General features: G+C 44.0%; 1 protein-coding gene across 7 annotated transcripts in view; it reads right to left on the bottom strand.

Moving 5' to 3' along the window:
* Positions 1-4,129: 4,129 nt before the first annotated feature.
* GTF2IRD1 (GTF2I repeat domain containing 1) overlaps positions 4,130-13,015 on the bottom strand; it is a 78,328-nt gene continuing 69,442 nt past the window's right edge. For 6 of the 7 annotated variants that reach the window (XM_038158046.1, XM_038158045.1, XM_038158039.1 and 3 more), the window contains one exon: positions 12,382-12,635. In XM_038158046.1, coding sequence (XP_038013974.1) covers positions 12,561-12,635 — 75 coding nt within the window. In that variant the 3' untranslated portion in view covers positions 12,382-12,560. Of the gene's footprint in view, positions 12,636-13,015 lie in introns of all 7 variants that reach the window. The other variant, XM_038158043.1, reaches the window with a different exon arrangement.

Genomic DNA, 13,015 nt, shown 5'->3' with positions numbered 1-13,015 from the left:
GCTTGCAGTTTCTCTGCTCTCCAACTGATTTCCTTATCTTTGTTGCACAGATGTTTGACATTCCTAGAAAAAAGAAAATAAACAAATTCCCAGAAAGAATATGCCTGAGTGAAACAGTTAATTCCATTAACTTATTCAGGTGGAGTTTTACCTTTTATTCTATGAAGTGCTTGTTGCACCACTTCTCTTTTTTCCCCACAGGTCTTCAGTGAGGTTTCCTCTTGAAAGGAATGAGGGACTTGTCTTTAGAAGCAAACTGTGGGTCTGCTGGTAAATAAAGCTAGAGACTGAGAGATAAAAGAAACTATGGGGAGGATTCCACTGATTGATAAATGGAATGAGAGATTTGTCTTTACAAACAAACTGTAGGTCTGCTGATAAATAAAACTGGATACTGAGAGATGAAAGAAACAATGAGAAGAACCATAAATTCCATGAGGAATTCCACTGAGTGACACAAGGAAAAGACAAAAGTGGGGGTATACATTAGAAAGGGTTCTTAGGTATAAGGTGTTTCAGGAAGTCAGGAAGTCTGTACCTCTCCAGTAGCTCAGGCAATGGGGAAAGAGAGAGGGACATGTGCTCAGGAAATTAGGATACAAAGGAGGCTGCATCCTCCAAAAATGTGAGAGACCCCAGGGGAAATGCCCCATGTCCTCTCCCTTTATTCAAATGAAGTTACAGGACTCCCCTGTCCCTTTTTTGGACATAGACCTCTGGTGTTTGTGGATTAATTTTCCTGACACTCTGATAGACTGTTCGGTGGAGGGAGTGAGACTGCTTTTAGAATGTTTTGCAAGAGTTACAGTCTGTGAAGCAGGCGTGTCCTTTTTGCCTTGGAGCCGTTTGCCTTATCATTTTGCTCACTTTGTTTCAGTGGTTTTCCTTTTGGACATGTTTGAGTTCAGCAGCAAGCAATGCCACTGCCTAAAGCCAATCACTTTTTTTTTTTTTTTTAGTAACCAATTGCTCAATATCCCAATTTTTTGCATCGAATCCACCCTAGGGATAGGGAGGTGACTAACAAATTATCCAAGGAAGAATAACAAAATATTTCCCCCTAAAGTTTTCCTGTAGCCCCCACAGAGGGAGCTGCATGATAAATTCCTAGCAACAACATCAGGACAACACCATCCTCACAAGACAGCAGCTGTAGAATTGGCTTCAGGACTAAAACCTGCCAATTCTGGCTTTTACAACAAAATACACAAAAAGCAGAGGGGTGTGGGTCCCCTCCAAACAGGAGCCTTTTGGCTCCCCACAAAACCCCATGAAGACAAAGGAATTAAATCCCCAAATTCATTTACCACATGTTCCACAATTCTCTCAGAGAAAAATGTGTTCAAACTTGTAAGCCTACAGAAGAAACCACAATTTTCCCAACTCCTTGAGCAATCAAAGATATTTTTGACCCATTTCCCTGCTTAGGGATAAAATTCAAGATGGATCAAGAGGCCCCTGTGTTTACTAAGAAACACACCTCCTCTCGATCCAGACTCAGCTTAGAAGTTATCAAGGGCTCCAGTGTGGTGGGTCCCTGGTATAATGGGAGCCCCTGACACCCCTAATAATCCATTTCCATTATCCTCTGGACCTCCTCCTGAGGGTCCACCTGTCTCTGCAGATAGTCCCACTTCCAGTGTCCCTCTCTCTTTCCCCATTGTCCAACTGGCTCACCCTCCTCTGGGGCTCCCAGCGGGCACAGCCACTAGCACCACAGGTGGCTGGGGCATCCTGCAAACCCCACAGGGTCCCAGCCCATGCTCCTGGTCCCACACCTCTGCGCCTGGTTATGCTGCCCCTTGTCTTAACTATATTTCTCCACACTCTCCTTCAAACAATTCTGTTCTGACACACCAATAACTATCCATCCATCCATCCATCCATCCATCCATCCATCCATCCATCCATCCATCCATCCATCCCCTGTTGTCAAGACTCTGTGAGAAACAATGGTCACTTTAAAAAATTTCAAAGCTTTATTAAACCTTAACAAAATACAACAGAGGACTGAATAAGGAAAAAGGACTGTGCAATGGGAGTCAGTGCCCCTGGCAGCCATGAGCTCATCTACACAATGGCTGCTCTGTTTTTTACACATCTGGGGGTTGCATTAGACAACCCTGGCTCCTCCCAAAGCCTGGTAGTCAACTTTTCTTTGTCATTTATTAGTGGAGGCTTCTTTCTTGCAACTTGATTGGAGGTCAGGTGTTGCCATGCCATGCCTCCTAGTAGCAAGCCTTCCCTCCTCCCAAGATTCCCTATGCAAGGGCACAGGTACACACCCTCCCTCTACGTGTCCCGACTACTAAGGTCATTTCTTGGCAATCACATGAGGGGGGACTATGGGGAAAGCAGAGGACATCTAAACAACAAACAACAAATCAAAACAACATAACAATACATCAATAAAACTTTCTTTTACATACACATAATAGTCATCTATTAATTGCGAGAGACAGCCGTCGAATTACCCATGGTAACAACTCCTTCTTGACTCCCCTTGTTACTCCCCCAGCCATGGATTGTCGAGACCCCTTCTCAACTTTCTCTTATTGCACCCTTTGGGCATCTATGTCATTAATTACCTCAGGGAGAATGTATAAACCAACTCAACATTCTTCCAAGGGATTCTTCTGGGATGTTTTGGGATCATCATCCCTTTTTCCAGGGCCCCTCCTGGCTTTACTTTGCAACCCCCCATGGGTGCCCTGTTTTACCTGTGGTACCCTCCATGGGTGCCCTTCCCGGTTTACTCCCTGAAGATCCCGTTGTACTCACTGGTGAGATTTTCAATTGTCCTTCCCTGTGGACTCTTCACTCACCCCCCTGGTCCACCACTCATCTGCTTCCTGGACAGTCTCGGGAACCCAATCAATAGCCCCGTGGCAGCCAGCCCCAAGGGGAGCTGATCACCCAAACTGGGTGATGTGTGTCTCCAGCTCCGCTCACTGCCCGCTGTCCCCAGATGGTGGAAATATCCCGGACAAGACCCCAAATTGTCAGATGAGTAATGCTGTAATTGCCAGGAAAATTAATCCACAAACACCAGAGGTCTATGTCCAAAAAGGAGACAGAGGAGTCCTGTAACTTCATTTGAATAAAGGGAGAGGACATGGGGCATTTCCCCTGGGGTCTCTCACATTTTTGGAGGATGCAGCCTCCTTTGTATCCTAATTTCCTGAGCATATGTCCCTCTCTCTTTCCCCATTGCCTGAGCTACTGGAGAGGTACAGACTTCCTGACTTCCTGAAACACCTTATACCTAAGACCCCTTTCTAATGTAGTTGTCTTTTCCTTGTGTCACTCAGTGGAATTCCTTATGGAATTTATGGTTCTTCTCATTGTTTCTTTCATCTCTCAGTATCCAGTTTTATTTATCAGCAGACCTACAGTTTGTTTGTAAAGTCAAATCTCTCATTCCATTTATCAATTAGTGGAATCCTTCCTGTGGGGTTTCACCCCCGGATTGGGATGACCCCGAAAGATGGAAAAGTCCCTCCTCCAACCCGTGCCTTCGAAGAAAGACTCAGCAGTCTTCTGTTGTCTGTTCTCAAGGTTGTTTATTGTTGGTTATCTAAAAGATTCTTCTCCTGAGCTGCTGTGGCCCGTTCAGCAGCTCAGACAAAGGCACTCTGCCCTCCCAGGGGGCTGGTGCCATCTTTTATATCATATATTACCTACTACATGTTTATGCTTTTTCCCCAATGCCTACTATCTATATTGAATGGTGACTTCCTACTCTAAACCAATCTGTGAGTGCCAACACCACCAAAGACATGGAGGTTAGGAAGGAGAAAGAAAGAGGACAGGGCACACCCAAATCCCTCCATCTTAGAACCCCTTACCCCCATGTACAAAACTTGGACCCCTGCGTACAAGGCTTAAAACCGCTTTGTACAGCACTCAAAAATCCTACCCTTCACTTCGTGACTACCTCTACTATGCTATCTAAACTTGTGTGTTTGTGGCTTGTAATTCTTCATACAGAGTTAGTAACTTGCTCCACGGGCTAAGATCAAAACCCCCACGTGTGTCTTTGGCTGCATGCCAGGGTCTCAGAGCCCCCTGCCAGCAGCTCTGGCCATCCAGGGCACCCAGAGGAGAGTCCTGGGTTCCGACACCTTCCCATTGTTTCTTTTATCTCTCAGTCTCTAGCTTTATTTACCAGCAGACCCACAGTTTGCTTCTAAAGACAAGTCCCTCATTCCTCTCATAATGGAGTGGCTCCCATTCAGCAATTCCCATAATGACATCATACACAAAACTTATGTGTAGAAATACTCTACCACTGCAGGATCAAGATTAGGGAAGCTGTGAGAATTAAAGGTGAGCGAAACCAGTAATAAAGCACAATCTGTCTTTTTTTTCAAAGTAGGTCAGCCTTTCTGGGTCACAGTGTTACTGTTAAGCTTTGATTCATTCTTTCAACTTTCCTGCTCCACTTAGGTCTCCAATAGAGTGTGCAAGTCTCACTTCACCCCTACTGTTTTATTTGGCCTTTGCTCTATTTCAGCAATGAAGTGAACCTCTGTCTGATGACATTCCCACTGGTAGTCCAGACCTCAGGATAATTTCTTTGAACAAAGTCTTTACCACCTTGCCAGGTTTGTTGGTGCAACAATGAAAAGCTTCTTGCCGTCCTGAAAAAGTATCTACTGGTACCCATTTTGTAAAGAAAGCTCTGTAAAGTCTATTTGCCAATAGTCTCCTGGTCAATTTCCTTTCTAGACACTGTCCCAAGTGCAGGATGCCAAATCGAATGTGCCTTCTTCTTTAAACAGGTTTGACACTTTTAAACAATGCTTTTATAATACCAGTCATTCATATGCTCGAAACTTGAGGGTTCAATACTTCTACCATAGACTCTATTCCCCAGTGAGCAACCTTCTGTTGTGTCTCTGCTATTTTCTTCGTAAGGTGTTGGGGAATTATTATGTGTTTGCTGGGTGTAATTCACCATCTAACAATTTTGCCAATTTCTCATCTTTAGTCTGATAATCAGCAGCCTCCTCGTCCAAATCATGGTACTTCTTAGGTGAGAACCACAGGATGTCCCCACTGGCAGCCTCCTTGGTTGATTTGTCAGACAGGCCATTTCCAATATTTACTGGGGTCTCTCTGAATTGATGAGCTTTGCAATGCATTACTGCCACCTTTTGAGGTAGCTGACCCCACTTCTAACAACCTCTGCATTATTTTTCTATATTTCACAGGAGATCCCTGAGCAGTTCATAGCTCCCTCTCTTTCCATGTGAGTTCATGTAGACCTCTCCAAAAGCAAATTTTGAGTCAGTCCATAAAATTACAGTCTTATCCTGTGAGAGACATAATGCTCTTGTCAAATGCAATCAGTTCTGCTTTCTGAGCTGACATGCTGGGGTTCAGAGCTTTGTCCTCTATTACCTTGGGCTGAGCTACCACCACATTCCCTGCTTTTCGGATTTCATTTTTCACAAAACTGTTCTCATCCATGAAGAGTTCCCAATTGTATGGAAAATCACTTTTAAAACCCAGTGTTCATAAAGGAGACACAGGAGTCCTGCAACTTTATTGGAATAAAGGGAGAGAGGCCACCAGGGCACAGACCCACAAGGATTTCTCTCGGGTTTCTGGGGTGCACCCTCCTTTTATCCTAAACTCCTGGCTGCATGTTGCCTTCTTCCTTTCCCCATTGGCCAAGACACTAGGAAGGTACAGCCTTCCCAAACTCCCTACCACGTATTCCCCCCTTGGACCTGTCATTTTACCCGAAAATCCAGAAACTCAAGCATGTGCAGACCCACTTGTCTGTTTCAGGAATCAGGCTGTCTGGGCTCTGCATCAATCCTGCTGCTTGAAGTCAGTAGAGACATGAAGACCCATTTCAAAGCCATGAACACCCTTACCTTCACCCACAGAATTGTTTGTAAAGACATTAGCACACAATCTTCCCTATCAATTCCTCCTCTTAGTATTTCTCAATTTGTCTTTACAAACCCTCCTCATTATTAACTTCAACTTTTTTAACAACCTGGCATGGTATAAAGATTAACATTTCAAACACCCCCTCCCAGCTTTTCTGAATCTGGCCCCTGCATGAAGTGTGGCAAGTAAATACAGAGAAACAGAATACAGTAAATACAGTGAATGAAGAAGACATTAACAGTTCCATTAGCCCACTAATCACACGAAGTCCTTGTAGATGATCCATGGATACTGATAGCTGAGGACTCTCATCCTTTTCCTCCTGCTGAGAAGTCTAGATCTCTGGGGGTTTAGAGACCTTGACTCAAATATGGAGGGCCCATGTTCAGCTCTCCTGACTGCTGTTCCTGTGGTCCTGGTTGGATGCTATGAACAGCAAAGTCCAAAGGCAGCATCTGTGCTAACTGGGTTTCCTGTCAAAGAGATTTCAAGAGACACAGTATCCTGGACATGTACTGGTACACATCTTCCCTCTCCACGCCACATTGAAAATTGATTCAAATGGGAATGATTTCCTCAGGGTTTGGCTCTCATTTTTGCCACAGCACATGGCAAAAGCCACACCCATGGCATCTTAGTTTCTGTCACCAGCTTCAAAGGTGTTTCTTTATTTGTCTATTCATCCTTTCTACTTGACCTGAATTCTCAGGGTGCCAGGGGCTATGGAGGTCCCAGTGCAGTCTCAAAGCAGCCATAATCCCTTGAAGGATTCCCCTGTAAAATGAGTTCCTCCAGCTCAGTCCACTGCCTCCACAATCTCATACCCTGGAATTATTTGTTCCAAAAAATACTTTAAAAACTGATGCAGTAGTTGCTGATGTGACCAGAAACACCTCTGGTCACCCTGCCAGCTGGCATACCACTACCAGAAGATATCTAAGCCCTTTTGTCCAGGGCATCTCAGCAAAATACAGCCGGCATCCTTGGACACATACCCAAGGTCACTCCCCTGCCTTGCACTCTCCTTTGTAGTCTGGCCATCAGCTTTAGCCAGGCAGCCCTCGATAGCTCGTTTTGCTAAAACAAGAAGACCCAAGGCAGTACATCTTGGGGAAGGTCTCTGCCAATATTCAAGAGGCCAAATGACTCCCTTGGTGGAGTTGTTTTAATATTTGCAGGGTCAAAGCTCCTGGCATCCACTGTTTACTGTCCTTTATATAAATTCTCCCCTCTTTCTTCCACTCCACCAGTTTTCATTATCTCCAACACCTCTGGTGCAAAACACAGCACCACTTCCCCCTCCCCCATCCCCCCCAGTAATGGCTGGGGAGCAAAAGGAGGATCCCAGAGACCTCTGGCAAAAGTGCTGCTTTTTGAACATCTCCATCGGCCAGCTGATTACCTAAATAGCCCAGCCAGCTTGAATCCTGAAACAGACAAATGGGTCTGCACAAGCTTGAGTTTCTGAACTTTGGGGTAAAATGACAGGTCCAAGGGGGATTTGGGGGAGGCAGTTTGGGAAGGCTGTACCTTCCTAGTACCTCAGCCAATGGGGAAAGCAAGAGGGCAAGATGAGGCAGGGAGTTTAGGATAAAAGGAGGCTGTGTCCTGCAAGACCTCAAGAGAGAAAACTCCGCAGGTGTGTGCACCCAAGTGGCCTCTCTCCCTTTATTTGAATAAAATTGCAGGACTCCTCTGTCGCCTTTGTCAGGAAAATTAATCCACAAACACCAGAGGTTTATGTCCAAAAAGGAGACAGAGGAGTCCTGTAACTTTATTAGAATAAAGAGAGAGGTAAAGGGGCATTCCCCATGGGATATCTCAATAATTTAGAGGATGCAGTCTCATTTTTCTCCTAATTTCGTGGCTGCATTTCCTTCTCTCTTTCCTCATTGGCTGAGGTACTTGAGAGGTACAGAGTTCCTGAAATGCCTAATACCCCCTTCTAATGAATACCCCTCCTGTTTTTCTTTTTCCTTGTGTCCCTGTTCTTTTTCTCTAAATGCAAAGATGTAGCACAGTATTGAGTAACAGTCTGCGTCAATTAGGAAAATTCCTGTGGAATTTATGGTTCTCCCCATTGCTTCTTTCACCTCTCCATATCCTATCTACCTTATCTACCAACAGGCCCACATTTTATTGTAAATATACCTCCTCATTCCTTTCACCTTTGTGGACACTCTCTTTTCATAGCCTGATTTGCTGCACACCTGCAGCTGGAAAAAAGTCTGTCACCCCCTCTCAGCCCCTTCTGAGTGTTTTTTATTCTTTTAACACCATGCATATATTTCTTCTGCAACTCAGGATTATTCTGCAAATCAAAAAAATAAATCAACATACAGCTCCATTCCACTCCTTCTACAAAACAGCATTAGTTGCAAATGGTCAGTCCCATTAACACGCCACTTTTTGTGATCGTTTAGCTCATACATCAGCCACTAAGGATAATAATATTCAACAAGTTGTTTTCATGTCAGGGGATCACATACACACCCTCCACCCCACACCTTTTCCAGTTCCTTAAAACACAACTCAAGGGGAGATTTGGGAAATCTCTTCTCCCAGGAGCTATGAAGATAGTCCCATACCACATTTACCACCTTACAAAAAAAAAACCTTTCTACACCTTTAAAATATTTTTAAAAGCTCTTACAATTTTTTTAAAATAACCTTTTACAACCTTTTAGTAACTTTTTACAACCTTTCCCAAGACTGAAATTGTGCTATGGGCATTCCTGTTAGCTAGTGCATGATCTTACATATGCCAGCACAGTTACAAAAACCTCTGAGCCCTGCATTGCTTCTGTTAACCACTTACAGTTTTCCAATGAGCTGGGGACTTGTTCTCCCTTAAAATTACACTTTTCTAATTATCTGGGGACTTGAAACCTTTTTATACTCACTTACACAGTTTGACAGTAATTTTTAATAGAAAATAACAAATTATATCATTACTTTTATAACCCTATTGTATTATAGAGCTTCATTTCTGGAGGGATCCTCTGCTGCAGCTTATGGTTAGATATAATTTTATACCCTCAATAATGCCTTAATAAAACCCAGAGGTTTTGCCTTGAATTCATTGGATTATAGGATCAAAGGAATTTCCCTGAAAAAAGCCTTTGATGCACACCAGAGTCCTCCATCCCGTAAATCCATGGAGCATCGAAAGCATTGTCCCATCTGGGGTCGAAGTAAATTGTTGTCAAAATCATCAGGATAAATAAGGCTCTCTAACACTGTCTCTTCAGTGTTAGGGGAGTAAGGCATTACTTTATTCTTGGCCCAGAGGGGTGTGTGTGGCTGACAAAGTTCTGGCCTCCACACAGATGCTGATACGAGTCCTTTTCACTTATTTTTTTACATTTTTAGCAAACAAAGAAATTAATGTTCATAGGTTCTAAGTTACATAATTCTTTTTAATTAGCATTCTATCCTTTATTGGTTATTGATTTCTTACTATTCATGCTAATTTGATCCACATTCTTTAGTCCTCTTATCATCTAAGATAGGGAGTGTCCAACTTTCCAGGCCTTAATCTCTTCTGTATCCTCTGGTCACTCCAACGTCCGAGAAGGGCTGTAAATTTAAGATCCCATGTGTCCAATCTTCAACTCCCTTTGGCTTTGTTTATTGAAGCTTGTCAGGATTAGTTTTAGCAAACTTAACGTTTCAGTGATTTAATGATCAAAGTAACAATAAGAACCTGTAAAGAAACTTAATTAGTGCTGGCTAAAAGTGGGCACTGCTTGGAGTTAGTTAAAACAACTAATTAAGTTAATAGGAAAGGTCTATCATTTCCAACAGCAAGCAAGCACAGGCACCAGGGCAGGAGTTTCCCACCCCAGCCACAGAAAATGGAAAGTGGATGTTATGGCCCTGCAACTCCTCAAAATCACAGCAGGAATTACTGCTATTCACTGCTCAAAATGCATCTGTTACCAGAACCCAGCAGTGTCAAGATCCAGCTGGGGGGCACTGGAGGTGCCAGGTGGATGCAGAGCTTCCCAGCTAAGCAGATGGAGCAGGGCACAAGCTGCCCTTGAGTGAGTGGGGCTCAGGGGCTCCATATCATGGATCAGGAAACTTGGGAATGAAAACTTGAGCCCAGTGTTGTGACTCAGCCCATGCCCTAGTGGCACAGCCAGCCTTCTCCAGCCCCATCTTGCTCACCAGGCTCTGAGCTGGGGATCCTGGTAGGGGGAGAATCTCTTTGCTCAGTTTCCATTTACAGCCTTTATGATTACATTCAGCTCTCTGAACTGAATCGTTAGTCCCCAGAACAGTTCCCATGCCCTAATTTAACTGCACTGCTTGCATTCACCTCTGCCTTTTGGCAGCATCATCAGGGCTTGTGTGGGTGCAGCACTCTAGCCCCCCACCCTGCCAGAGCCTCCATCAGCAGCCTCAAACATCCCTGTCATTACTAAACCATGCTAACACCTTCAGTGTTGTGGCATCTGACTTTTATGTCCTTAACACAAAAAAAATAAAATATAGTAAGTGTGCCCTCTTATGAGACATCTACTTGGTGGGGTATAACCTGCAAATAAGCCCCTTTCAGACATTTGGGAAGACAAAATGAGTTTTTATCTCTGAATCATGTTTCCTAATTGGAGATGCCACAGGTCTGAGCATCAGGCAGAAACAAGAAAGTCTCAGATTTTGATGCCAACTGTTCAGATGTTAAATCGTATTTCTGACTGGGGTCATTGACACAGACTTCATCACTTTTGTGCCATATCCTACACTTACTTGGGATTTTGTTATCTTATGTGATCATTTACATCTAACTCCAGAGCAAATTCAAGTCCAGATCCAGGAAACTGCAGCTGCCTTGAAACTACTCACCATCAAATAACAGTTCTACCCAGCATCAAAGAACACTTCCCTGCACTGTCCAAAGCCTTCTCATGGCCTGAAGAGACAGACTCAAGCAGAGTGAAAACATGTAAAACAAATAAAGCAGCAGATTCCACTCAGGAAAACTGTCAGGAGTGATTTTGACCCTCTGTCTGCCACCATCTTCCCACCAGCAGACCACAGCTGCTGCTGTCCGGGCAGGTTTGCTGTGACAAGCCTGTGGTGACCCATCCTGCAGTCCTGGAGGGACACTCAGCAATGGTCACAGTGATCCTCATATCACTGTTTGTAACGACTCCAAAGCTAGAAGCCCCAGGGCTCTTGCTTTACTGCTGGCTCATGCTGGGCTGCATTTACCTGCACGCAAGCCAGGATGTTTCTTCTTCTTGGTTTCTCACACTGACACTCCCACCGTGTCTCACCCGTGCACGGCTCTCAGCAGGCACAAAGCACAAGTTAAACACATGCAGTGGAAAGTAACAGCATTTGCTTCTGCTGCCAAACTCCAGGAATGGAATAGAAATATAAGAACAGGAATTTCAAATTATATCCCTCAACTTATTGATTTGTTGATGACATGGGGGAAGGTAGTCCAGGGTACATGGAGGAGTCTAGGGCCAGCCCTGCATGCACTCAGCATTGCCACTCGCAATGGTCCAGTGTTGTGGAGCATCAGTGTGATGAGCCTGCAGGACAGGAGGCTCAGGGGGACCTTCTTGCTTACAAGCACCTGAAAGGATGTTGTAGCCAGGCAGGCAGTGGTCTCTTCTCGCAGGTAACAAGTGATACAACAAGAGGAAATAACCTCAAGTTTTCCCAGGGGATGTTTAGATTTGGTATTTGGGAAAATGTCTTTGACAAAAGGGAGGTCAGGCATTGAAATAAACTGTCCAGGAAGGTGCAAGCATCACCATCATCCTGCCACTGTTCAAGAAACATGCGTATGTGGTTCTTAGGCTTGTGGTTTAGTGGTGAACATGGCAGTGCTGGGCTAATGGTTGGACTCAATCTTACAAATCTTTCCCAAATTAAACAATTCCACAATTCTGTTGTGGGAGCTTCCTCCCCAAAAGGCATCAAAGCCTCCCATAAAATCGTAGAACGATAATCATAAAACCATAAATCGTGAAGGACTTCAGTGGCTGAAATTTTTTCCTGGTTCAAATGCCAGTTAAATGCACACAATCTAATATTTCTGTGCTTTTCCAAGTCTGGGATGGCAGGAGACTCAACACAGGAGGGCTTGGGGGGGATCTCACTTCTTGGGGGGCCTGAAACCTCCTTCCCCCTTAATACAAATGCACTTGAGCTTCAGAGCCAACAGAACTCATGGGTGAAGGTGACTGATGCTTGGGAGGGCTGGCTCCCTCCTCTGTTACCACTGCAGTTTGGTATCACGCCTCTGGCAGCTCTGTACATAAATTTTTACACCTTTGAGCTAAATTAAATCAAGCATTAAAACATTTCAGACCTCTTGGCTTCAAGCACTGATCACACTAAGGATTTACTGAGCTGCCAAAGCCCAACAAGGCCTGTCCAAGGGGTGCCCTTCTGCCTTTATTCTTACCCATAAATGTTATTTATCAATACGATATGTAATAAAATAAGTACTTTTAAGAGCAAGGCAACACTTTTTATTTTTATTTAAAAAGGCCTTGATGGCAGGAATATAGTGTAAAAATCATTGGAAAAACTAAAAGGCATTGATACATATTGGAATATACACTTTTTACATAAATTACATTTATTTATTTTTTCTTTCATTTGAGGTTCTTATTTGATATTGAGGTCTAATAGTTAATAGGTCCTGGGATCTGGACGTTTAGACCACCATAGTCTAACATGTACATGTTCATGGGCCATTGCTGAAAGAGAGGGAGAGAAAAAGAAGGCAAAAGTCTCCATTAGGACACAACACAAAACCATGCACACATCAAATCTCTGACATGTTCCAACAACTGGCTGTTGCACCCACTTTCCAAGTAAGAGAAAAGAACCAACCCCAAACCAAAACACCACTAGCAAACTTGACAAAAACCCTTGAAAGCTTTTATTTCTCTTGTGCATTTTTGGGGAGTTTTATTTGGTATCATCCGCAACTGAAGCCAAGCCCTGAAGGAGTGCAGTTGTATGCACCTTCCTGACTTTATCTCCTATTTTTCCTGTTTTGTGGCATTCTAGAACTCTGCATTGCTCCCAGAACCAAGCTAGAGGTACACCCAGCACAGCTTGGACCGTGGGGAAC

Source organism: Motacilla alba, chromosome 19, assembly GCF_015832195.1.
Source record: "Motacilla alba alba isolate MOTALB_02 chromosome 19, Motacilla_alba_V1.0_pri, whole genome shotgun sequence".
Taxonomy (NCBI): domain Eukaryota; kingdom Metazoa; phylum Chordata; class Aves; order Passeriformes; family Motacillidae; genus Motacilla; species Motacilla alba.
Note: the sequence above shows the minus strand (reverse complement) of the source record. Positions and strands in the feature narration are given on the sequence as shown.